This window comes from Balaenoptera musculus, chromosome 19 (assembly GCF_009873245.2).
Source record: "Balaenoptera musculus isolate JJ_BM4_2016_0621 chromosome 19, mBalMus1.pri.v3, whole genome shotgun sequence".
Taxonomy (NCBI): Eukaryota; Metazoa; Chordata; class Mammalia; order Artiodactyla; family Balaenopteridae; genus Balaenoptera; species Balaenoptera musculus.
The window spans coordinates 17,632,398-17,657,825 of NC_045803.1; the positions used below are offsets into that span (position 1 = coordinate 17,632,398).

A 25,428-nucleotide genomic window follows, 5' to 3' on the forward strand; every position below is an offset into this window, starting at 1 on the left:
GCTGATGTGGCCTGTGGGTTGGAAACCACGGATTAAGGGAACACTTTAAATTACTGTCTTAAAGAATAATATTCGAGCTTCCCTGGTGGCGCAGTGGTTGAGAATCTGCCTGCCAATGCAGGGGACACGGGTTCGAGCCCTGGTCTGGGAGGATCCCACATGCCGCGTAGCAACTGGGCCCGTGAGCCACAACTACTGAGCCTGCGCGTCTGGAGCCTGCGCTCCGCAACGAGAGGCCGCGATAGTGAGAGGCCTGCGCATAGCGATGAAGAGTGGCCCCCGCTTGCCGCAACTAGAGAAAGCCCTCGCACAGAAACGAAAACTCAACACAGCCAAAAATAAATAAATAAATAAATAAATTTACAACAACAAAAAAAAGAATCTTCATTTTTCATTGTAAATCCTGGCTCAGAGAGGTGAAACGCTGCGGCAGGAGTACAGTGCGGAAGGTCAAGGCATGGGTCACGTGTTACAGACCTTTAAGGGCGGGGCATTGCCTGAAGGGACAAGGACATCTGCGTGCCTTTAAGAAGAAACGAGGCCACGCCCCCTCGTTGGAACCGCGGGGTACAGTTTTCACAGAAAACAGGAAGTGAGCTCCCCAGTTCACCCGGATGCAGTCAGAAATTACGTTACCCACAAGGCAGTGCCTCGAACGTCGGCGGCGGGCGCTGAGTTAATGACGGACGGCGGAGGCGGGTGTTGCCTTCTGCAGCTTGCGCGGAGCTTCTGGCGTCGGGTCTTAGGGTGTCGTTTGGATGTGGCCGGTCTGTCCTTACGGGCCTTTATGGCTGGAGCACTGGGCATTGGCCGCTTCTCAGAAAAAGGTCAAGACCGAGCAAAGGACCGCGAGGAGAATGGGACCCACCTCTACGCTTTTGTATGAGCCGTGACCCCCGCCTTGAGCGGGTTGTCAGCCGAGCACTCTCCGAGCTCTGCCCCAGCTTTCGGTCTCCGCAGCTCCCGGAGGCGGCTCCCGGGGCCTTGTGCGCATCCCACACCGCGGACACTCAGGTCCCAGGTGCCCCCGTCCAGGGCTGGCCTGAGGAGTCGGCTGAGCCCGCTGGACCGGCTTTTGTCGCCGCCTCTCGTTGTCCCGCTCTGCCCACTGGGCCCCATGGCGGCGCCGGAGCTGGTGAGTGGAGGGTTCCGCAGGCCCATGTGCGCTGGGGTCGCTGTCAGCACAGTTCTACTCGCTATGATATAGGGAATCCCGGGACCTTTCGCCTTTCCCTCTTAATACTCTCGGATCTGGAGGTCCAGTGAGAATGGGGTGTGGGAACCACAGTGCTAATCACTTCCAACCCAGGCTTCTGAATCCGGGCCAGGGGTTCAGGTGTTATAAGGAGAGGCACCCATTTCTGGCTCTAACCTTGAGCTTGTCAATTGGCCTCCATTCCCTTGGCCTCCATTCCCTCGGGTCTAAAATTGGACTATTAACTATTTTTCTTTCTCGGTTGAGGGAACTGGAGAGGATATGCATGTGACGTGTGTCCTTCAGTGCTCAGCAGGACCCAGAGAGCATCACTCTCGATGTGGTTTCCAGAGAGGGACTCTCCTGGTCCTGCTATTATCTTAGTCTCACACCCAGGTGGAGTCTGACCCTCAGGCCTCCCTGCCTCGGGCCTCAACCCAGCTGAAAGCTGGGAGACTGGGATGAGAGAGCCCCTAGAGCAGAGGTGAGGTGGGAGCAGCGTTTTTGGAATTGCTGCTCCTCTAATAGGAGTAGAAGTTCCCTGGACAGACCAGAAGACAAGCCAGTCACTGAATTTATCTTTGCAGATGCCATCTGGGTACTGCAAGTGAAGTTGGCTTGCCACTTATGGCAGTGAACCCATTTTCCTAGCACATTTACTTATATTTGAAAAGTGAATCCATTACAGTATTCCTTAATGACAATGCATAGGAATGTTGTGTCTCAAGGCATGTAAACACATGGACAGGCCTTAAGTTATTCTGCAGCATGCCACCTTGTTTGCTCTCATCATAGCTCTGATCACCTTCAGAACTTCTCTTATTTACCCATTTTTCCTCACCTGACTTGCTCCCTAACTTCATTCCAGCCTTGTTCCACCTCCAGTCAGAGAGGTCTTCCCCAGTTGCCCCATCTAAAGTCTCCCGTATCATAAAGTCTCCCATAATCTTTGTAGTCATTTCACTCACTTTTGGGTTTTTTTTCGGAGCCCTTAGGGCCATATGACTTTATCTTGATCATTTATTTAGTTTCTTGTCAAGGATCTTTCCTTGACAAGAGTGTGAGTCCTGTTCTCTGCTTTATCCCCAGGCTTAGAAGAGTGCTGGCCCTGTACCAGGTGTTCAGTAAGCAGTTGATGAATGAAAGATTCTACTGTCTGGGGCTCCCATCATACTTAAATCTAACTCCCCCACCGTGGCTGAACCAGAGGGACCTGGTTTCAAATCTTGCCCCTTCTCATTAGACATATGACTCTGGGCAGCTTGACTTTGAGTCCCCATTTGCTGATTGTGAAATGGAGACAGTGATGGTGTTACCCCATGGGCTGCAGGAGGATTAATGAAATTCACAAATACACACAGAGCACTGACATGTGCTGGGCACTGCAGTGTTTGCTTTATGAACATTTTCACTTAAATTCCCACAACAACGTGGTGAAGTTGGTACTATTATTGTATTAATGTGGAAATTAAGGCTCAAAGAAATTAGCATCAAAAGGCTGGATTTAAGCCCCAGGAAGTCTAGCTCCAGACCTAGAGACTTTTAGTTGCTTTAACACAGCATCTAAAGCCCTTAGGTGCAGGCAAACAGTGCAGACCAGTGAGGCGCAGCTGCTGCTGCTGTTATCGTTACTTGAATTACAGTAATGGACTCACAGTCCACACAAGATTACCGTTGTTTTGTGTCACTCTCCAGTGGATTCCCACATAGGCGGCTTTTCTCTCCTGCACCTTTGTATTCTGTCAAAGGCACCATCTACCTCCCTCCTGAGCCCAGCACAGACCTAGGTTCTCAGGAGATACTCAGTGATTCAGGCCTTGGGTCTCTCTGGACTTTTGCCACTAACCAAGCAGTAGACTCGTACAGGCACCCCACCACCTCTGTTTGACTTTCCAGGCATTGGTATCATTTGAAGATGTGGCCGTAACCTTCACTGGGGAGGAATGGAGACATCTGGACCTGGCCCAGAGGACCTTATACCAGGAGGTGATGCTGGAGACTTGTGGCCTCCTGGTCTCACTGGGTAAGGCCTCACCTGTGTGGTACCCACAGCCTCTTTCATTCCACTGTCTCTCGCTAAGCATGGCTGGTGGAGAAGATCTGAGGAACCTGCCTTCCCTTCTCCCTCCAGCCCCAGCATGTTCTTATCTAACCTCCTCTTGCTTGGTTTCCTTGTCTGCATCAAGGATTGTTGTATAACAAACGTAGTTCTTCTCAACACTTTTACCCAAGTGTCCAACATAAGCTGACCTCAGTCTGACATCCTTATTCCAGATTCCCATGATCTGGAATTCAGCTTGATTGTGTCAGATGTCCTCACAGCCCAGTTAACAGGACCTGTGGCTAATGGGACGTTCTCTGAGAACATGGTGAATTAGACAGACGGGAAGCTATTTGTCATCAGTGCTACTGGTATCTTTCTAAGCAACACAATCTCAGCTAAAAGGCTTCTTTGACCCCTGGTGCCTGCACAGTCGTCCCTTATGTCCTAAGGCCTGTGCCTTGCTTCTCTGAGGCTATGGGAGTTAATTTTAGAGAGTACACAGACATGTTTTCAAATGGCATTGATGGGCATCTGAGAAGGCTATTTCTTTTTCCCTTCTCTTTCCTGCCTCTTGACTGTTGTTGAGAGAGTCTGGGCTTAGTGCTGAGTCTTTAGCGTTCACGTGGCTGTTGGCTGGTTTCCCCTTCAACAGAAAGAACAGCCGCAGGACTCACAGACTTGAGTCGGCAGCATGAGCTTGCTGGGACCATGATTATTTTTGTTTTATCATATTTTTATAGTAACCTTCCACTTAGCCCCAGTGAACTAATATCTTTAAAGTGCTTAGAATAGAACTGGGAACATAGCAAGTGCCACACATGCATTTGTTATATATAATAAATTAATAAATCCCGAGTGTTCTGCCACCTAAACCTTAAATGTCCACTTTACCCAGAAATGGTTACCTCTGACAGGGCTCTCCCAGCCTTGTGTCCACATAGTCTCTCCCAGGAGGTCAGTCATCAGGGAAGTAAATCCAGTGTTATTTTATGACAATTGTGATTAGTTGTTGAAAGGAGACATCTGGGGAATAGTATTCCAGGTGGAGGGACCAACATGAGGCAAGTCCCTGAGGGGTCAGGGAGCTCAGGTCTAACAGAGGCGAAGGAATATATGGTTCACCTTTTCCACGGCCACATCACTGAGCTCGGTGCCAGGCGTATGGCAGACATCAGTGAACATTTGCTCAGTGACAGCTGGGTGCATTCTGGCTTGCAGTACAGGATTTTCTAATCAGAGTTTCTGTGGTCCTGGTGTCTAAGTCATTGACTTCTCTCCAGAGTCCTCCTGTCCCTTAGCCTTCGAATTTGGCAAAATATATTTGGCTGCATGTACCAGAAAACCACCTCATACAGGTTTCACCCTGAAAAAAGTTGATTACTTCACCTAATGAGAAGCCCTGAGGTGGTGCTGGCTCCTGGGTTGGTATCTACCAACCCAGTTCTCTCTGTTTGTCTGCTTTCTCTCCTTGGTCCAGATCATCAGGCCAGCATCCTTGAAGTGGCCACAGGATGATGCAGCAGCAAGTAAGGCAGCAGGTCCCCACATTCAGCCCTGTCTTCCCAACCTGGATTGAAGGCTTTTTCTTCAGAATGGGTAGCAATTTTAGGTCATGGCCTACCTCAGATAACTGTAGCAATTTTAGGTCATGGCCTATCTCAGATAACTGACTATCAGTTGAGTTAGTCTAGTGTTTTTAGCCATCCTTGGGCACCAGAATCACCTGGGGAGCTTTGAAAACAACCAGAGCTCAGTTTTTATGCCCAGAGATTTGGTTTAATTTGTTCTGTGTTTAGAACAGGCGTGTCTAAGTAGTTCTGATGCATGGGAAGGTTGAATCTTATTGATTTAATTAGGGAAAACCTCTGGAAGGAGTCAACCCTTTTCTGGGGTTTCATGGTGGTGTGTTAAAGGTGTACACTCCAGTATACTTGAGAGTTTTCCTTTTGTCTTTACCTGTATACCCATGCCCCATTTATTTCTCCATGCACAGGGCATCCTGTTCCCAAACCAGAGCTGATTCACCTACTGGAGCATGGGCAAGAACTAAGGACAGTGAAGAGAGGCCTCTCCAGAAGCACCTGTACAGGTGGGTGGCATGGCAGCTGGCAGACTACCAGGGAATGACTGTGTCTGAAATTCCATGGGCAGTTTCTTTTTGCAGCCTTCCTGGGGTCTTAGGTGGTCATGGAACACTTGGAACTGTGTTTCCTCTGTCTTCCCAATCCCAGCACACTCTTTGCCTTTACTAGGGTTGAAATGTGGTATACTGGGTAAGAGATGGGCTGTAAACTTGGCCACTTACTAGCCTCATGACCCTGGGGAAGTTGCATGATCTCCCTGTGTCTTTGACATCAACTCAAGGCTGAGTTGGTGCTACCTGCTATAAGAGATAACTCCAAAATCTTGGTGGGTCAACTGGTTAAGACTATTTCTCATTTGTGCCATGGTATAATGTGGGTCAGTAGGGGAGCTCTGTACCACGTATCTATTCAGGGACCCAGGTGTATTCTATTGTCAGTATGTGGCTGTAAGGTGGCCCTGGCATCATCCAGCTGGGCAAGAGGAACAGGAGAGAAGGGGAGTAGTCATATCCACTTGCATACACAGTCACTCCCATTCACATTCCATTGACAAGAACTGGGCATTAGGCTACGTGTTTTGTCATAGAAATGTGGTTTAGCTTTGTGCCCAAGGACAAAATACCAGGGATATGATGAACATATACTCAGTTTGCTAAACTTAGCTTATATTAGAAAAAGATAGAGTAATAATAGTTTCTGCATCACTGTATTGTTTGGGAATGTAATTAGATAACTTGAAACTGCTTATTAGGACATTGCCTGACCCAAAGTTAGTGGCTTAATAAATTTACCTACTAGTAATATTCATATATTATTACTCATAATGAATAGAGAACAATGTGGAAACTTCCTTCCAGATTCAGAAAAGACAGTCCTTTCTTTTTCTGCAGATTACTACTTCCAACTATACTTTGCATTCCCACTCTTTTCTACCTGCATCCAATCATTTATTCATCTATACATCCCTGCGTGCATCCATCCTTCCATTTGTAAATGAGATATTCAGAACAGTCCCTAGCCTTGTCATCTTCTTACCCTCCTGTCTTGTAAAACCTCAAGGGGACATTTGCCTTTGTCAGCCCCACTTCAAGTGTGTGGATAGCACTGACGCAGATTCGTGATCTCTCCCCTCTAGGGTTCCTTCAGGCTGCTCAGCCAGCCAGTGAGTATCTCTGGCCAGCGCCTCCTCAGCCCTGCTGAGTCTGTCTCAAGCCTTCACCCCTTCCCGCAGTTCTCCATCTTCGCTTGAATGTTTCAAAGGCACTTCACACCCATCATGCCTAAAAAGGACCTCATGATCTTGCCCACTCCTCTCGTCTCCCCATTTCAGTGCATGGCCTTGCCATTCACTAAGTTGAGAAAGCCAAAAACAAACTTGAACAACCCCTCAACACCTCCGTTTTCATCATTCCCAATATCCAGCCATCCCTGAATCTTGATCATATTTCATCATACGTTTCTCCTGAATCCATCATCTCCACCAGTTCCATCAGTTCCAGCACTATCACCCTAGTCCAGGCTATAATCATCTTTTGCCTGCATGATGCTAACAAATTCCTAACTGGGCCCTCCTGTATCTGCTCTGTGCCTCTGATCAGCTTTGTGTCTTACATCCACTTCCCCGTCTACTCACACCTTATTCCAAATACCATCACCTCCCTAGCCACTGAGATCTCAGCATATGACCTAGCTCATTTTGAAAATAAAGGCCATTCACTTGTTTTTCTTGCCTTTTAACCCTTACTGATTTATCCCTGTGGCTTCCTTCTCACCTCTCAGAAGAGTTCTCATCCCCGGCCATGGCTAATTCCCCAAGCAGCGTCTAGGTCATATCTTCACCTACCTTCTCAGGTGTATTAGTTATCTATTGCTATATAGCAATATTAAAACTCACTCATTATTTAATATTAAAATATCACTCATGTATTATCTCTCATCTGTGGATCAGAAATCCAGGCACAGCTTAGCTGGGTCCTTTGCAAAGCTGCAATCGTAGGCAGCTTACAACATGTCAGCTTACTTCTTCAAATCAAGTAATGGTGTGAGAGACTCCAGCAAGAGAGATGTTACACATATACTTTATCTCTTACATCTTACACTCTGTCACCTTTGTTATATTCTATTCTTTAGAAGTAAATAAGGGTCCTGCTAGGATTCAGGCAGAGGGTATCAAAACTGTGTGAACACCATGAGGCAGGGATTATGGGAAACCATACATGAGTCTGTCCACTGCATCAGGGAATGTGCATCTTCATTTATTTCCTACCTCTTGTATATCTCCATCTTCTCTCTACTCAACATAAAACACGTGGTCAAGTTTCTGACACTTGAGGGAAACATTTAAAAAAAAAATGCTCTTGGCTCTCCAATACCCTCCAAAAGTTGTAGACTCTATTTCAGCTCAACTACCAAGCTTCTCTGAGGACTTTTCTCATTCTCAGAAGAGACATCTACACAGACCTCCCCTTAACTATTTTCTGTAATTTTTGTACTGAGGGGTAATTTACACATAGTGAATGTACAAATCTTAAAGTTCATCATTATGAAATTTTACATATATATAAGCCAGAGCATCCACCACACAGGTCAAGAAATACAGTATTTCCAGCACCTCTCAGGCTTTTTGTGCTTCCCTCCTTATTAATATCCCCTTCTACAAAAATAACCAGTGTTTAGACTCTGTCACCATAGATTAGTTTTGCAGGTTTATAAATGGAACCCCACAGTACACAATATTGCCATGTCTGTCTTCTTTTGATAATCATTATGACTCTGGAATTCACCCTTGTGGTTGCATATATTTGGGAGTTAGTTTCTCGCTGTGCAGTATCTCAATGAATTAATAGATTATATATACCTGTTTTCCTGTTGATGGACATTTGGCTTGTTCTCCATTTTTGGAATATTATGAAGAATGCTGCTATGAATATTCTTGATCATATTTTTTGCTGGCTATAAGCATGCATTTCTGTTGGGAGTATACATACGAGTGGACTGGTTGGATCATGGTGTAGTTACATGATTAGCTTTAAAAGAAGCCATCAATCAGTTTCAAAGTGACTGCACCGTTTCACATTCCCACCAGCCATGTGTAAGAGTCCTCATTGCTTCAGATACTAGTGAGCAGGTGGTATCTGCCCCTTTACTCTTTGAGTAGGGGTATTTCTCAGCACCACACTACTAAAAATGTTCTTACAGGTTATTGTTGACATTCTGATTGACAAATGCAACAACTGTGATAATGATAAGAGACAGTGGTCTAAAATTTACAGAACACTTGCCATGCACTGCGATGATTGATTTACATACTTTTTCTCATGTAACCTTGTTATGAACTGAATGTCTGTGTCCTCCCAAAATTTGTATGTTGAATCCCTAACACCCCAATGTGATGAAATTAAGGTGTGGGGCCTTTGGGAGGTGATTGGGTTTAGATGAGGTCATGAGGATGGAGCACCCATGATGGGATTAGTGTTCTCATGTGAAGACAAAGAGACCATGGCCTTTCCTAGGTGTGGTGTGTGGTGCTGGGTGTGGTGGGGAAGAGAAGGAGAGTTCTCTGGTGTCTCTTCTTTTTTTTTTTTTAATATTTATTTATTTATTTATTTGGCTGCGTTGGGTCTTGGTTGCGGCACCCGGATCTTCGTTGCCGCATGCAGGATCTTCGTTGCAGCATGCGGGATCTTCGTTGCAGCATGCGGGATCTTTAGTTCCGGCATGCAGGATCTTTAGTTCCGGCATGTGGGAATCTTTTAGTTGTGGCATGCAGAATCTTTAGTTGTGGCATGCAGGATCTTTAGTTACAGCATGAGGGATCTTTCGTTGCAGCATGCGGGATCTAGTTCCCTGACTAGGGATCAAACCTGGGCCCCCTGCATTGGGAGCGAGGAGTCTTAACCGCTGGACCACCAGGGAAGTCCCCTGGTGTATCTTCTTATAAGGATACTAATCCTCTCAGGTCCCTACCCTTATGACCTCATTTAACCTTAATTACTTCTGTAAAGTCCCTATCTCCAAATACACATTGGAAGTTAGGGCTTCAACACATGAATTTTGGTGGAACACAAACATTCAGTCCATACCAAAATTTGTTTTTTGAGTAAATACAGGGCTATTCAGATATTCTGTTTTTTCTTGTATCAGTTTTGGTAATTTGAGTCTTTTAAGGAGTTTGTCCACTTCATCTAATTATTCTATCCATTACTTTTTAAGATGGTTTCATCTCAAAATGGTAAATTTTATGTTATGTATATTTTACCACAATTTAAATTTTAGGTATGTATTGTACATATTTTTATAATGCCATTAAAAACTGACATTCTCAAAAAAATATTGTTCATCGTACTCGTGTATGTTTTGCTTTTTTATTTGACTATTATAAAAAGTATCCATTTATGTTGTTGTATAGGATTTGTACTTTTCATTTAACAGTACATTACTAAGATTCATGATGCATGAAGCTATAGTTTACTATTTTTTTCTTCTGTAGTTATTTATATGAGTATAACACAATGTATTCATCCATTTTCATGGGAATTTTCTTGTTTCTAATTTTTTGTACCCACAAACAATACAGCCATGAAAATTCACATGCATGTGTTCTCACAAACATGTGTAGGAATTTCTCTTAGTAATATTTCTAGGACTAGAATTTGGGGATTATAAGTTAAGCAAAAGGAGAACTTTACTAGATGATGCCCTGTTGTTTTCTAAAATGGTTATTTATACCCACTTACACTTCACCTGCCTTGTATGAACAATTCCATGGATCCATACCCTCTCTAACACTTGATAAGTTTTTTCAATCAGGTGAATATAAAATGGTCTCTCATTGTGGTCTTAATTTGCCCTTCCCTCATATCTAAGAAATTTGAGTTATCTCTTCATATGTTGATTGGCCAATATACATCTTCTGTGAAATATCAGTTCATAATACTCTTAGTTTTCATTTTGGATGTGGAGTGTTGAAGTCCCCAGCTGTAATTATAGTTTTGTCTATTTCTCCTTTCAACTCAGTTTTTGGTTTGTATATTTTGAGGCTCTTATATTTGGTACATAAAGATTTAGGATTGTTATGTCTTCCTGGTGGATTAATCTTTTTATCATTATATAATGTCCCTCTTTGTCCCATTTTCTTTGTAGTCTGTTATCTGATGTTAATGTAGTCCTGATGTTAATATAGCCATCTTTCTTTGTTTACCTTTTTAAAAATTATATTTAGTTTAGTCAGATTGATTAGTCTTTTATAAAGAATGCTTCTGTATGTTTATGAAATCTTCCTTTTTCCCAAGATCTAAAAGATAGTCATTTTCACTATTTATTAAAAGTTTTTAATCTTTAGCTTCTGACAGTTAAGTCTTAATCAGTCTGGAATTAATTTTTTGTTTTGTACAAGGTAGAAATACAATTTCATTTTCTTCCATTGTGGCAAATAATTTTTCTACATCCATTTATTGAATACAGTCAAGCCCCCTGCATATGACCAAGTTCTGTTCCAAGAGCGCGTTTGTAAGTCCAATTTGCTTGCAAGTCCGACAAAGTTAGCCTAGGTACCCAACTAACACAATTAGCTGTATAGTACTGTACTGTAATAGGTTTACAAGACTTCTCACACAAGTAATACATAAAAAACAAACACAAACAAAAAAATAAAACATTTTTAATCTTACAGTACAGTACCTTGAAAAGTACAGTAGTATAGTACAACAGCTGGTATACAGGAGCTGGCATCGAGTGAACTGGCAAGAAGAGTTACTGACTGGAGGAGGTGGGAGATGGTAGAGCTGAAGGATCATCAGCAATAGGAGATGGAGGGCAAGCTGCAGTTTCACTCACGCCTGACATTGATGGCACAGGTTCTGGTTCCGTGCTGGATTCAATTCTGTCTACCCTCTTGAAAAAAAACGATCCAATGATGTCTGGATAGTAGCTATTTTTTTCTTGTCATAGATGACACGGTAGCACTGGATTGCATTCTGAACGGCTGCTGCAACCTTTGTGTACTGTTCTACGTTTGAGTCCTGTGCCTCAGAAACTAACAGTGCCTCCTCAAATAAAGAAAATCCCCTTGCCATTTCCTGCGTCGTGAATCTTTTTGGTTCTTCAGTTACTTCTTCCTGTTGTCTCTCTTCATTCTTTCTCTGAGCCTCCAGTTCCATCCGGTCTTCATTAGTAAGCTCCATGTTCGCATCTTTGAAAGTTCACAACTTGAAGGTTCGTATGTAGGGGACTTCCTCTATTCCTTCCTTTTTCCACTAACGTCTCTGCTGCTTTTGCCATAAATCAAAGTTCCATATATACATTTCTGAGCTCCCAATTCTGTTCTTTCCTTTGACAATTTGACAGCTTATCTTATATCTATGCTATATCACACTGCCTTGGTGTATATGATTTCATCATAATCCTAATTCCTCAAAGGGCAAGTCCCCTTGCTTTATTCTTCTTCAGAGATATCCTGGTCTCTCTGTTATTTTATATAAATTCCACAGTCAGCTTGCCAATAACCATGAAAAACCCTACTGGGATTTATCTGAAGTTGTATTAAATTTATAGATGAATTTGAGGAAAATTGGCAACTTTATGTTATTAATCTCTTTTCATATAAATCTTCATTAATGTGATATGTTTTCTGGTTTACTTCATCTAAATGTTATCTACTTTGAGTCTGTTCACCTAGTCTTTACTAGATATAGTAGACTCAATATGTGCACCCAGTTGCTTATCACTGCCCCCGCCCCAACTTTCACACACTCCAAAATCCTAAGATTTTGTTTCTCCTCTTTCCCTGCCTCCCTCTCCACCATCCTGTCATCCTCTTCTCTTTGCCTGGCATTCAACATTCTCTGAAAACCCCGAACCTTTGTACTTTCAGTCATCTGCTACAATTTTTCTCCTAATTCCTCTGTCAGGGAATTCCTACTCATCTTTAGAAATAAACGCGTGTAGCACCTTGTCCAGGTAGCCTCCACTGACCTCTTTCTGTCTTCCATCTGGGCCAAGTTAGGTCCACCTTCCCTGTGCTGTCATAGCACTATGAGATGTTGGAACACAGTCATTATCATTACTTTGTCCACCCTCCCCCATTCTGGAGAGTGAGGAGGAGTCTCCACTCCAGATTTTCTGTTCTGCACCAGATTTTCCTCCTGGGTTACCTTTTAAAGATGTCAAGAGTCCAAGGATCAGTAAAGAAAGAAATTGTAAACCTGGGTTTAAAAGATGTAAAAATGCCATAGACAGTAGAGGCTTTATTTTCACCTTCATTCTTCCACTAAAGTGGTAATTTATTTTGTTCTGTGTTGACATCACTAATAGGCACCTTTTTTATATTGGATTTCCTTCAGGTGAAAAAGCAAAACCTGAGATCACAGAGCTTACTGCTTCTCAGCTGGTCCTCACTGAGGGAGCCCCTTTTGAGGAACGAGTGACACATGGAGCCTCAAGGCGTTCTAGGCTGGAGCAAGCAAGGGATCAGGAAGAACTGTCAGAAATGCAGGAAGGGAACTTGAGGCCAGGAACAGACATCCACAAGGAGACATGCCCTAGGAAGCTGAGCCATAAACATGATGACTTTGAGACAGATGATAGTCTTTATTTAAGGGTTTTACAGGAGCGAGTCACTACACAAGATGCTCTGCATGAACGTGATTCCCAAGAACCAGGAAGAGACCCTGTTATTGATGCAAGGAATAATCTCTACAAATGCAAGGAATGTGGAAAAGGTTTTAGCAAGAATTGGGCCCTTGTACGGCATCAACAGATTCACGCTGGAGTGAAGCCTTATGAATGCAGTGAATGTGGGAAAGCCTGTCGTTATATGGCAGACTTCATTCGACATATGAGGTTTCATACTGGGGAAAAGCCATACAAGTGTATTGAGTGTGGGAAGGCCTTCAAACGCAGGTCTCACCTCACAGAGCACCAGCGTATTCACACTGGAGACAAGCCCTATGAGTGCAAAGAATGTGGTAAAGCTTTCACCCACCGCTCCTCTTTCATCCAGCATAATATGACTCACACTAGAGAAAAGCCCTTTTTGTGCAAAGAATGTGGGAAAGCTTTTTACTACAGCTCTTCCTTTGCTCAACACATGAGGATTCACAGTGGAAAGAAACTTTACAAGTGCAGTGAATGTGGAAAGGCCTTTACTCACCGCTCCACTTTTATCCAGCATAATATGACCCACACAGGAGAAAAACCCTTTTTGTGCAAAGAATGTGGAAAAGCTTTCTGCCTGAACTCATCCTTCACTCAGCACATGAGGATTCACACTGGAGAGAAACCCTATGAGTGCAGCGAATGTGGAAGGGCCTTTACTCACCGCTCCACTTTCATTCGGCATAAGAGGACCCATACTGGAGAGAAGCCCTTTGAGTGCAAAGAATGTGGGAAAGCCTTTTGTGACAGCTCTTCCTTAATTCAACACATGAGGATTCACACTGGTGAGAGGCCCTATGAGTGCAGTGAATGTGGAAAGGCCTTTACACACCATTCTGTTTTTATCCGACATAATAGGACCCACAGTGGAGAAAAACCCTTGGAATGTAAAGAGTGTGCAAAAAGCCTTTTACTATAGCTCTTCCTTTACTCGCCACATGAGGATTCACACTGGAGAAAAGCCTTATGTATGCAGAGAATGTGGAAAGGCCTTTACCCAACCTGCAAATTTTGTTCGGCATAATAGGATCCACACTGGAGAAAAACCCTATGAGTGCAAAGAATGTGAAAAGGCCTTTTGTGACAACTTTGCCTTAACTCAACACATGAGAACTCACACTGGAGAGAAACCCTTTGAATGTGGTGAATGTGGGAAGGCCTTCAGCCATAGTTCATCCTTCATTCACCATCGAAAGATTCACACCAGAGTTTAAAAGATGTAACAAGGCCTTTTGCAAATGTGTTCACTTCAGTCAATTTTAGTGAACTCATACTGGTGAAATACCTTTCCTTTTGAGTATAACTTTTCAGGGAAGTCTTTTGGCCAGAGAAATAATCTTACTCAGTATCTGAAGAGAAATATCATAATTGTCATCTCTCTGAAAGCTTTTTGTGGCAGGTCATCTAAAGGGTCATACTAGAAATTGACCCAGCCTGCAGCTCTACACTACACCTGAGAATCATCCATGAGAGAGACTCAGTGGTTGTCATGCATCTGGGGAAAATGTCAGCAACAGTTCTTCCTATGTTTATACTATAAACCCATCTCAAGAGTATTTTAAAAGAACAAAGAGATGTAGAAGAGGAAGGAAAGAGATACGCATGTGTGGCTGCTTTCTGATTTCCCTGCCAAGCTATGACAATTTGTCATTTGTGTGTGTGCGCATGCAGAAGGGATGAAGGGGGAGAGATCAAAAGGCCTCATCACCTTTATGTTTTCTTATATATCCACAGTCAGGAGAATTGGACCATTGGGGCAGCTCTGCTAACATTTATTAAAAGTTCTTTGTTACAAAACACTGTCACGTCTACCCTTGAATGTAAGGCCTGAGTCATGAAATACATATACATACACACCTACATATGCAGTCAATTCTTCTAATTCATGGTAGTTATATTCTATAAATTCACCACAAACACTGAACTAGTGAATATTGAACCATTGCTCCTAGTGGCAATACAGGTTTAGGTTCCTGTGAGCCTCTGTTCACATTTTCATCAATCAATACATAATCTTTTAATTTATTAAAAACATTTTTTTTGGCTGCATTGGGTCTTCGTTGCTGTGCACGGGCTTTCTCTAGTTGCGGCAAGCGGGGGCTACTCTTCGTTGCAGTGTGTGGGCTTCTCATTGCGGTGGCTTCTCGTTGCGGAGTACAGGCTCTAGGCATGCAGGCTTCAGTAGTTGTGGCATGTGGGCTCAGCAGTTGTGGCTCGCGGGCTCTAGAGCGCAGGCTCAGTAGTTGTGGCACACAGGCTTAGTTGCTCTGCGGCATGTGGGATCTTCCTGGAGCAGGGATTGAACCTGTGTCCCCTGCATTGGCAGTGGATTCTTAACCACTGCGCCACCAGGGAGGTCCCAATACATAATCTTTTATGGAATTTTTTTCTGTTTTTAAAGACACCTTATTTAATAAATGTTTCTTATAAGTTACATCCAATATTTCATTATAATAAAAAATATTTTAATTATATCATTTTTGTGTATTCTATTGTTATTGTACTGCTTTAACTCTTTCACTCAATCATACAAACAATACACATATACAGTACTCACATAAAATAAACATGTAAACACTATACAGTACACTGCTCTACAGTACAGTCATGCAAAGAAAGTCCTAGAAAAAATTAAAAATTAACCAAAATTAAAAACATTAACTAAAACGCTGATTTTGATAGAACTGCAGGATGTGTGATGGGGCAGTGCACTGAGTGGATTAATCTCCTGACCTTGGCTTAACCCAGGAAAACCAAAGGAGAGGTTGTTGCCTTGTTTTGCCATCTCTTCCAGGTCTTTGTTGGTGGGTTCCACTTCCTTCTCTGCCAAAATTTCTTCCACGTCTTCCGTCATGTCATTGAAGCCTTTTTTACTTATATGCCATGTGATATGCATTATGTGTTTGACACTGTCCTTTATATTTTCTGTAACACCTTCAAAGCCTTTGAAATTTTTCAGGCAGTCTGGCCAAGCATTTTCCTAACAGTTAATGATAGTAGTCTGCTTGTTATTATCCCAAGCTGTGCGAACACAATAACAGTGCATATAGTGACGGACATCCAGTAGTCTATCATGGTGGTTTCTTTTATTTATTTACTTAGGCCACACCATGCACCATGTGGGATCTTAGTTCCTTGACCAGGGATTGAGCCCGCACCCCATGCAGTGGAAACACAGTCTTAACCACTGGACTTCCAGGGAAGTCCCATGGTGGTTTCTTTGTTGGTGCTGAGAGCTTTGCTAAAAAGCTCCCTCATGTTGTGCTTTTATTATGTCCTGATTGAGAGGTTGGATAACAGTATTTAGGGGTATGAAAAGATCATTTAGGTTGGAGTGGGTATTTTCAATGCTGTCTTGTATGGTTTTTGTTTTTTTTTAATCGGTCTTCATCTCATGAATCCACAGCTTTTGCCACTTTTCCATCTTTTTCTTAGATTCATTACACTACTATAGATGTTACTTTTGTTGCAGGAAGGGGGATCCCTTCCAGGGCCTGAGAGTGGGCTCTTGTCTAACACTCGGAAATGCATTGTCTGACGAGACACACATGCTGACAAAGCAAGAGAGTTTATTGGGAAGGGGTTCCCTGGGTGGAGAGCAACAGGGTAAGGGAAACCAGGAGAACTGCTCTGCCATGTGGCTTGCAGTCTCGGGTTTTATGGAAATGGGGTTAGTTTCTGGGTTGTCTCTGGCCAGTCATTCTGATTCAGGGTCCTTCCTGTTGGCACACGCATTGCTCAGCCAAGATGGATTCCAGTGAGAAGGATTCTGGGAGGTTTGAAGGACATATGGACTGGTGTCTCCTCTCCTTTTGACCTTTCCTGAATTCTTCCAGTTGGTGGTAGCTTGTTAGTTCCGTGTTCCTTACCAGGACCTCCTGTTGTAACTCATACAAGTGGCTACTATCTTGCCTGGCCAGGGCAGGCAGTTTCAGTCAGTGTTTCCCCTGACACTTTTAACATTTCTGGAGTGGCCACATGTAGAGACTGGTGAATTTCCTCTTCCTAGTTTTGGATGTGCCGTATTGTTGATTCATTAACATTGAACTCACAGCCAATAGCTGCATAAGTCATGACTGAATGAAGCTTATCTAACACATGTATTTTCTCTATCATAGCCTTCTTGCACTTACAAACACTAGACAGCACTTCAACACTGTGCTTGGGGGCCATTTTCAACAGCAAAATCACCCAAAAAAGCACAAAAATACAAAAAAGTGTGGCACTAAAGAGATTGTGAAAAGGACACTTTATAATATGAAAGCTGACACAGAAGGCAGAGTGACACCGTGTTTGACCTTAGCTGGTAACATGCATGATGGGCAACTCAAATTTTTATCACTCTGCACATGTCTGCAATGACTGCAAAAATGCTATGAGTATTGATTTGGGAGTTACAAATAAACTTCAGTGAATAGGTGAATTCACAAATAATCAGGATTGCTTATTAAAGATCACTGATGAATTTTTGTTATATTGTTTGTTTTTTCTCTTGGCTCATTGGAATAGTTTCTACTGCTACATCTTCCAGTTTCCTAATCTTTTCTTCTGCTATGTCCACTCTCCCCTTCATCCCATCCAGTGTATTTCATTCCATAATTTATAGTTTTTATCTCTTTTAGTTGGATTAGGGTCTTCCTTAAGTCTTTCATGTCTCTACTTCACATGTTCATTCTTTCTTCTAGCTTCTTGGACATATGGAATAAATTTTTCTGTTTTAATGTCTTCTACTTTTACTATCTGTCATTCTGCACCTTTTTTTTATATTATTGAAATATAGTTGATTTACAATGTTAATTTCTGCTGTACAGCAAAGTGATTCAGTAATACATATATATATTCTTCATATTCTTTTCCATTATGGTTTATCACAGGATGTGAATATAGTTCCCTGTGCTATACAGTAGGACCTTGCTGTTTATCCATCCTATATATACTACTTTGCATTTGCTAATCCCAAACTCCCAATCCTTCCCTCCTCCCCCCCCCCCCCTTTCCCTTGGCAACCACAAGTCTGTTCTCTATGTCTGTGACTCTGTTTCTGTTTTGTAGGTATGTTCATTTGTGTCGTATTTTAGATTCCACATATAAGTGGTATCATAATGGTATTTGTCTTTCTGACTTACTTCGCTTAGTATGATAATCTCTAGGTTCATCCATGTTGCTGCAAATGGCATTATTTCATTCTTTTTTATGGCTGAGTAATATTCCAGTGTGTGTGTGTGTGTGTGTGTATGTATATGTGTGTGTGTATATATATATGTATATATATATATATGTGTGTGTGTGTATATATATATATATATATATACGTATATATATATATATATATGTATATACACACCACATCTTTATCCATTCATCAGTTGATGGACATTTAGGTTGTTTCTGTGTCTTGGCTATCGTAAATAGTGCTGCTGTGAACATAGGGGTGCATGTATCTTTTCAAATTATAGTTTTGTCTGGGAATATGCCCAGGATTGGGATTGCTGGATCATATGGTAGCTCTGTTTTTAGTTTTTTGAGGAATCTCCATACTGTTTTCCATAGTGGCTGCACCAATATATATTCCCACCAACAGTGTAAGATTGTTCCCTTTTCTCCACACCCTCTCCAGCCTTTATTATTTGTAGACTTTTTAATGATGGCCATTCTGACCAGTGTGAGGTGGTACCTCATTGTACTTTTGATTTGCATTTCTCTAATAGTGATGATGAGCATGTTTTCATGTTCTGTGCCTGTTTTAAGTGATTGATTTTTCTTCTCATTTTGGGTTATATTTTCCTGCTCCTGTGTATCACTGTTTATTTTTGATTGGATGTCAGACATTGTGATTTGGGAATATTTTTGTATTTCTTTAAATATTCTAGTAGGGAGACTGGCATTCCTGCAAAAAGAATTACATAAACAAATTGTAAACTGACAACTCTGACAATGCCTGTGAAAGGTGGAGTCCTCAGAAGGACCATCAAGACCTCTCTCAATTCTCTGCATTTAGGCACCTGTGGGTCTACCCTCATATATGTCTCCTAGGGGCTCAAGTGATCACTGTCATCAGCTGTTATGTTTTAATAAAATGAAACCTTATCAAGGCTACACTATTTGTACAGTTACAAATAGTAATCTATCCATGTTTCTTCTATTTGCATTGGTCTGATATATGGAAGCATAACTGGATTGCTTGTAGGACCAAGCCCCTCAGTTCTGTCTTTAACCAGGTACTACCTGGGAGTCTACATGTGGCCTAGAGGTGTAGGTTAAGGCTCCCCAAAGGGTTTGTTTTTTTAAAAAATATGAATCAGTTTCCACCATGGAGAATCTGTGCAGTTTTACACTGTCTCTGAGCCTGGGCTTCTTTGGAGAAACTGGAAGACCTTGCAGTAGAAGCTGGGTGCCTGCAACAGTAACTCCTGGAGGTGGGATCCACTTTTCAGTGTACCATAGCCATGCCCAGCACTTGTTCCCGGTGCATGAGGAGGGTGCCCCTTTGTTTCCAGGTTCCCCTTTGTTCTTAGGATGAAATCCAGACCTCTGTTATGTCAGGAAAGATACCTTATGCTCCAATCCCTCCCCGCTCTGTTCTGATGAATATACTCCCAGCCACCCCAAACTACCTCTACTCAACAGACCTTCTTTCCCTCCCTAAAGCCCAGTCTATCTAGTTATCAGATGTTCAGATGTTCCTCTCTGCCAGGAACAATCTCCTGAGAATTCGCTTTTCTCCCAGGTTTCCAGGTGATGCTGATGTTGCTGGTCCAGAGGCCACATGTTGTAAACTACCCATTCATTCAATTATTTAAAAATTCACATATTATCCTAACATTTCCTGTGTCCTTGTCTTGGGCCTTATTTTTACTGCCTCAATTCTCACATGATTTACAACTAGGAAATGGGTTGTTATCTTCCATATCAATTACAAAATTTAAATCATAATATAGCAAACTAAGGTCATCAACAAATGGTTGCAGACTTGGTTGTTTTCTCATATAAATACTAATTATTAATGAGTAATCCTGTATGAGACTATTATTCTTACAAAAATAATTTTAAAGGAGAAATAAAATTATAAACAATTAAGCAATGTCATTACATATTGGAACCTGCCACCCTTTTAGAAAGTCAGATTTTTCTCAGTGTAATTGGTGAGCACTTACAAACTTTGTTCTCTTTCTTTTCATGTTCAGTCTTGGTGTGTAATTTCCATTAACTTGTCTACTAGTGAGTCCTAATAGAGATAGGTTAGCTCAGTTACAAAAGTATCTCTTTGGAGATAAAAGCTAGCAGTATGGTTTGTGGCACTCTGAAATTACACTGAATATATATGATTTTATATGGGATTTAGATACTTTGCTTGGGCTTCTCCCTTTTGCATACTTATGCTAGAATCAAAGATGTAGCATCTAATTTCCCAAGAATAAAGAAGGCTAGCTATGTATTGTGTATTGGGGGGGTTTTTCCTTTCATTTTTATTGCAAGATATATAATATAAATTTTACCATTTTATAACCATTTTTAAATGTACAATTTAATAGTATTAAGTATTGATACATTCATAATGTTGTGCATCCACCAGCACTATCCATTTACAGAAACTTTTCATCATCCCAAACAATAACTCTGTATCAATTAAACAATAACTCCCCTTCCCACCCTGCCCCCAGTCTCTGGTAACCTATATTCTACTTTCTGTATGAATTTGCCTATTCTAGGTATCTCATATAAATAGAATCATAAAACATTTGTCCTTTTGTGTATGGCTTATCTCACTTAGCATAATGTTTCCAAGGTTCATCTATATTGTAGCCTGTAGAGAATTCCATTCCTTTTAAGGTTGAAGAATATTCCATTGTATGTATATGCCACATTTTGTTTATCCATTCATCTGTTGATGACAATTTGGGTTGTTTTTTGCCTTTATGGATATTGTGAATAATGCTGCTATAAACATCCGTGAGCAATTATCTGAGTCCTAAGCAATTGGGTCCGTGCTTTCAACTCTTTTTTAATTTTTGTTTTTTTGTTTTATTTTTGCTTCAACTCTTTTGAATGTATATCTGGAATTGGAACTGCTTAAAAATATGATAATTCTATAAATATATTTAACTTCTTGAGGAACCACCATACTGTTTCCTACAATGGCTGTACCATTTTACATTCCCACAAGCAATGCACAAAGGGTCCCAATTTCTCCACAACGTCACTAACACTTACTTGCCTTTCTTTCTTTTTCTACTCTAGCCATCCTGGCAGTGTTAACTGGTATCTCACGTTTTGCATTCGATCTTAGCCAAAGGCCAGAAGCAATTCATTGAGGTTTGATTTGCATTTCCCTAATGACTAATTATGCTAACCATTTGTTCATGTGCTTTTAGCCATTTATACATATTCTTTGGAGAAGTGTCTATTGCTAGTATTCTGAGTATGTTTGCATCCATATTCATAAGGGATATTGGTCTATAGTTTTGTTGTGTTTTTGTGTTCTTATGGTGTCTTTGTCTGATTTTGGTATCAAGGCAATTCTGGCATTATAGAATGAGGAAGTGTTTTCCTCCTCTGCAGTTTTTTCAGAGATTGTCCTTTCCCCTTGAATGGTCTATCATCCTTGTTGAAAATTAATTGACCATATATGTGAGAGTTTATTTCTGGGATCTCTAATCTATTTCATTGGTCTGTGTGTCTGTCCTTATATAGTGCCACAACTGTTAGTTTTGAAGTTGGATAATATGAGTCCTCCAACTTTATTCTTTTAAAGGATTGTTTTGGCTATTTGGGGTCCTTTGCAATTTCATATGAATTTGGGGATTGGCTTTCCCATTTCTGCAATAAGGGCTGTTGGAATTTTGATAAGAATTGCATTAAATCTGTTATCTCTTTGGGTAATATTGATATCTTAACAATGCTAAGTCTTCCTATTTTATTTTGAACATGAGGCATCTTTCCATTTATTTAGGTCTTCTTTAATTTCATTCAGCAATGTATTTTTAGTTTCCAGCATTCAAATCTTTCACCTTCTTGGTCAGATTTATTACTACATATTTTATCCTTGTTGGTACTGTTGTAAATAGAAGGAGCTTCCTAATTTCCTTTTTGGGTTGTTAACTACTATTCTATAGATACACAAATGATTTTGGGGTATTGATTTTCCCTGCAACTTTGCTGAATCCATTTATTAACTTTATTATTTTTTGTGAGCTCTTTGGGATTTTTAATGTATAGGAGGATCATGTCATCTGCAAAAAAAAAAAAGAGAGAGAGACAGAGATCATTTTACAACTTCCTTTCCACTTTGGATGACTTTTTTTTTCTGGTCTTATAGCTCTGGGTAGAACTTCAGGTCCAATGCTTAATAGCAACTGTGAAAGCAGGTCTCCTTCCTTTTTCTGATTTTTCGGTCTTTCACCTTTGAGTATGATGTTAGCTGTAGGTTTTTTCACAAATAACTTTATCATATTGAGGAATTTTCCCTCTATTCCTAGTTTTCTGAGCATTTTTATCCTGAAAGTTCATTGGATTTTGTTAAATGCCTTTTCTGCATAAATTGAGATGATCATGTGGGGGTTTTTTCCTTCATTTTATTAGTGGGAAGGATTACATTGATTTTCTTATGTTGAACCACCCTTGTATTGCTGGGGTAAATTTCACTTGGTCGTGGTGAGTAAACCTTTTAATATGCTGTTGGATTCAATTTTCTAATATTTTGTTGAGGATTTTTACATCTATATTCATAAAGGATATTGGTCTGTAATTTTCTTTCCCTGTGATGTCTTTATCTGGCTTTGGTATCAGAAAAATACTGGCCTCATAGAATAAGTTATGGAGTGTTTCCTCCTCTTCAATTTCTTGGAAGTTTGAGAAACACTGGTGTTAATTCTTCATTAAATGTTTGGTAGAATTCACTGGTGCAGCAGTCTGGTACAGAACTGTTTTTGTCGGGAGGTTTTTGATTATTGATTCAATCTCTTTACTTCTTATAGGTCTTTTGAAATATTTTATTTTTTCTTGAGTCAGTATAGGTAATTTCTGTTCCAAGGAATTTTTCCATTTTTGCTTGGTTATCTAATTTGTTGGTGTATAGTTGTTCACAATATTGTACTATAATCCTCTTTATATCTGTAAGGTTTGTGGTAATATCTCAATTTTCATTTCTGATTTTGGTTATTTGTGTTTTCTCTTTTCCTCTTTGTCAGTCTAGGTAAAGGTTTATTAATTTTGTTGATCTTTTCAAAGAGCCAACGTTTGGTTTCATTGATTTTCTCTGTTGTTTTTCTTCTTCCATTTGGCTTATCTCTACCCTGTTTTTTGTTATTTCCTACTTTCTGTAGCTTTTGGTTTAGTTTGTCCTTTTTGTAGTTCATGAAGGTGTGAAGTCAGGTTATTGATTTCAGATCTCTCTTTTATGTAGGTGATTACTGCTATAAATTTCCCTCCTAGCACTGTTTTTGCTGTGTACCATAAATTTTGGTATGTTATGTTTTCATTTTCATTAGTCTTTAAGTATTTTCTGATTTAATTTGTGATTTCTTCTTTGACACATGGATTGTTGTCTTAGTCCATTCAGCCTGCTATAGAAAATACAAGAGAATGGGTAGCTTATAAGCAACAGAAATTTATTTTTCACAGTTCTTGAGGCTGAAAGTCTGAGATCAGGGTGCCAGAATTGTCAGGCTGTCTTCCTGGTTGCAGACTTCTCACTGAGTCCTCACATGGCAAAATGGGCTAGAAAGTTCTGTGGGCTCTCATTCATAAGAGCACTAATCCTATTCATGAGGGCTCCACCCTCCTGACCTAGGCACCTCTCAAATGCCCCACCTCCTAATACCATCACATTGGGCAGTAGGATTTCAACATATGAATTTTCAGACCATAGCAGTTGTTTAAGAGTGTGCAGTTTAATTTCCACATATTTGTGAATTTTCCAGTTTTCCTATTAATTTCTAATTTCATTCGGCTGTAGTCAGGGAAGTTTCTTTGTATGATGATATCAATCATTTAAAATCTATTGATACTTGTTTTGTGGCCTAATGTATAATCTATCCTGGGAGAATGTTTCACATGCACTTGAGAAGAATGTGTATTTTGAACTTTGGGGGTGGAGTGTCATTTATCTGTTAGATGTAGTTGGTTTATTGACTTGAGTTCTCTGTCTCTTTACTTACTTTCCATGTGGTTGATCTATCCATTATTGAAGGTGGGGTATTGAAATCTCCCATTATTAATGTAGAACTGTTTCTCCATTCAATTCTTTCCATGTTTGCTTTATATATTTTGATGGATCTGTTATTAGATGTGTAAATGCTTATAATTGCTATATCTTCTTGCTGTGTTGACATTTTATTAATATATAATGACCTTCTTTGTCACTTGTAATCTTGGATTTAAAGTCTATTTTGTCTGATATTAGTATAGACACCACAGCTCTTTTTTTGTTACTATTTGCATAAAAGAGCTTTTTCCACTGTTTCACTTTCAACCTATTTGTGTCTTTGGATCTAATGTGAGTCACTCATAGACAGCATGTAGCTGGATCATGTTTGGCTTTTTAATCCATTCTGCCAGTCTCTGTCTTTTGATTGGAGAGTTTCATCCATTAACATTTAAAGTAATTACTGGAAAGGAGGAACTTCTGCCAACTTGCTCTTTGTTTTCAAATGCCTTATTAGTTTTTTATCTCTCATTTTCTCCATTTTTGCCTGAGGAATTATTGTCAGACACCTAAAGTGAACTTTGTAAGGTAGGCAGTAGTCCTTCTGTCAGGTGAACTTGATAGATATTGGAAACATTCTAGGCTGAGTGAACCACATGGTCAAAGGGAATATTTTTTGTTCAAGGAGGCATGAGAGGACCTGTGAGATTGCAAAGAGAACCTTGATCTTCTGAGAGACAATACTGCCAGGAGGCAACTGTATGTCTTTCACTGGATGTTCAAATTCAGCCTGTGTTCCTGAGATGTGTGACTCTGGGAGATTTGCTAGTACTGCCTGAGTCTCAGGTTGCTGACTGCCATAGAAAAGATTATAGCATTTGCCTAATAGTCTGTGGGAGGATTAATAAAAGTAAGAAAAACACACCAAACAACTTACATGTGCCAGTCACTCCACTGTTTGCTTTATGAATAAATAAATTCTCACACCCACCTGGTGAAGTGGGAATTATTTTTGTTTTGATGCTGAAATCAAAGCTTGAGAAATGAAGTGACTTTTCTAAGATTAATGAAAAGCAAGTGTCAGTACCAATAGGCTGACTCAAACCTGGGAATTTGGGTCCAGAGCTGGGAATATTTAATTGCTTGAATGCTGCATACAAAGTTCTCAGCATACAGTGCAGGTACACAGTGCACTGTATACAGCCATGAGACTCAAATACTGCTGCTAGCGATATTGTTTGTTACCATTATAATTTTTTCCCTATTCATCTTTAATGCCAGAACTTACTTTCTGTGCCCCTCAAGCCAC

The 25,428-nt window shown here is 40.8% G+C and overlaps 1 protein-coding gene across 1 annotated transcript; it reads left to right on the plus strand.

Moving 5' to 3' along the window:
* Window positions 1–665: 665 nt before the first annotated feature.
* ZNF599 (zinc finger protein 599) lies at window positions 666–15,094 on the plus strand. The gene is given in 5 exon segments (XM_036832429.1): window positions 666–1,135; window positions 3,092–3,218; window positions 5,233–5,328; window positions 12,664–13,877; window positions 13,879–15,094. Coding segments are annotated over 5 exon segments (1,767 nt in total). The 5' UTR covers window positions 666–1,117; the 3' UTR covers window positions 14,191–15,094.
* Window positions 15,095–25,428: the final 10,334 nt, after the last annotated feature.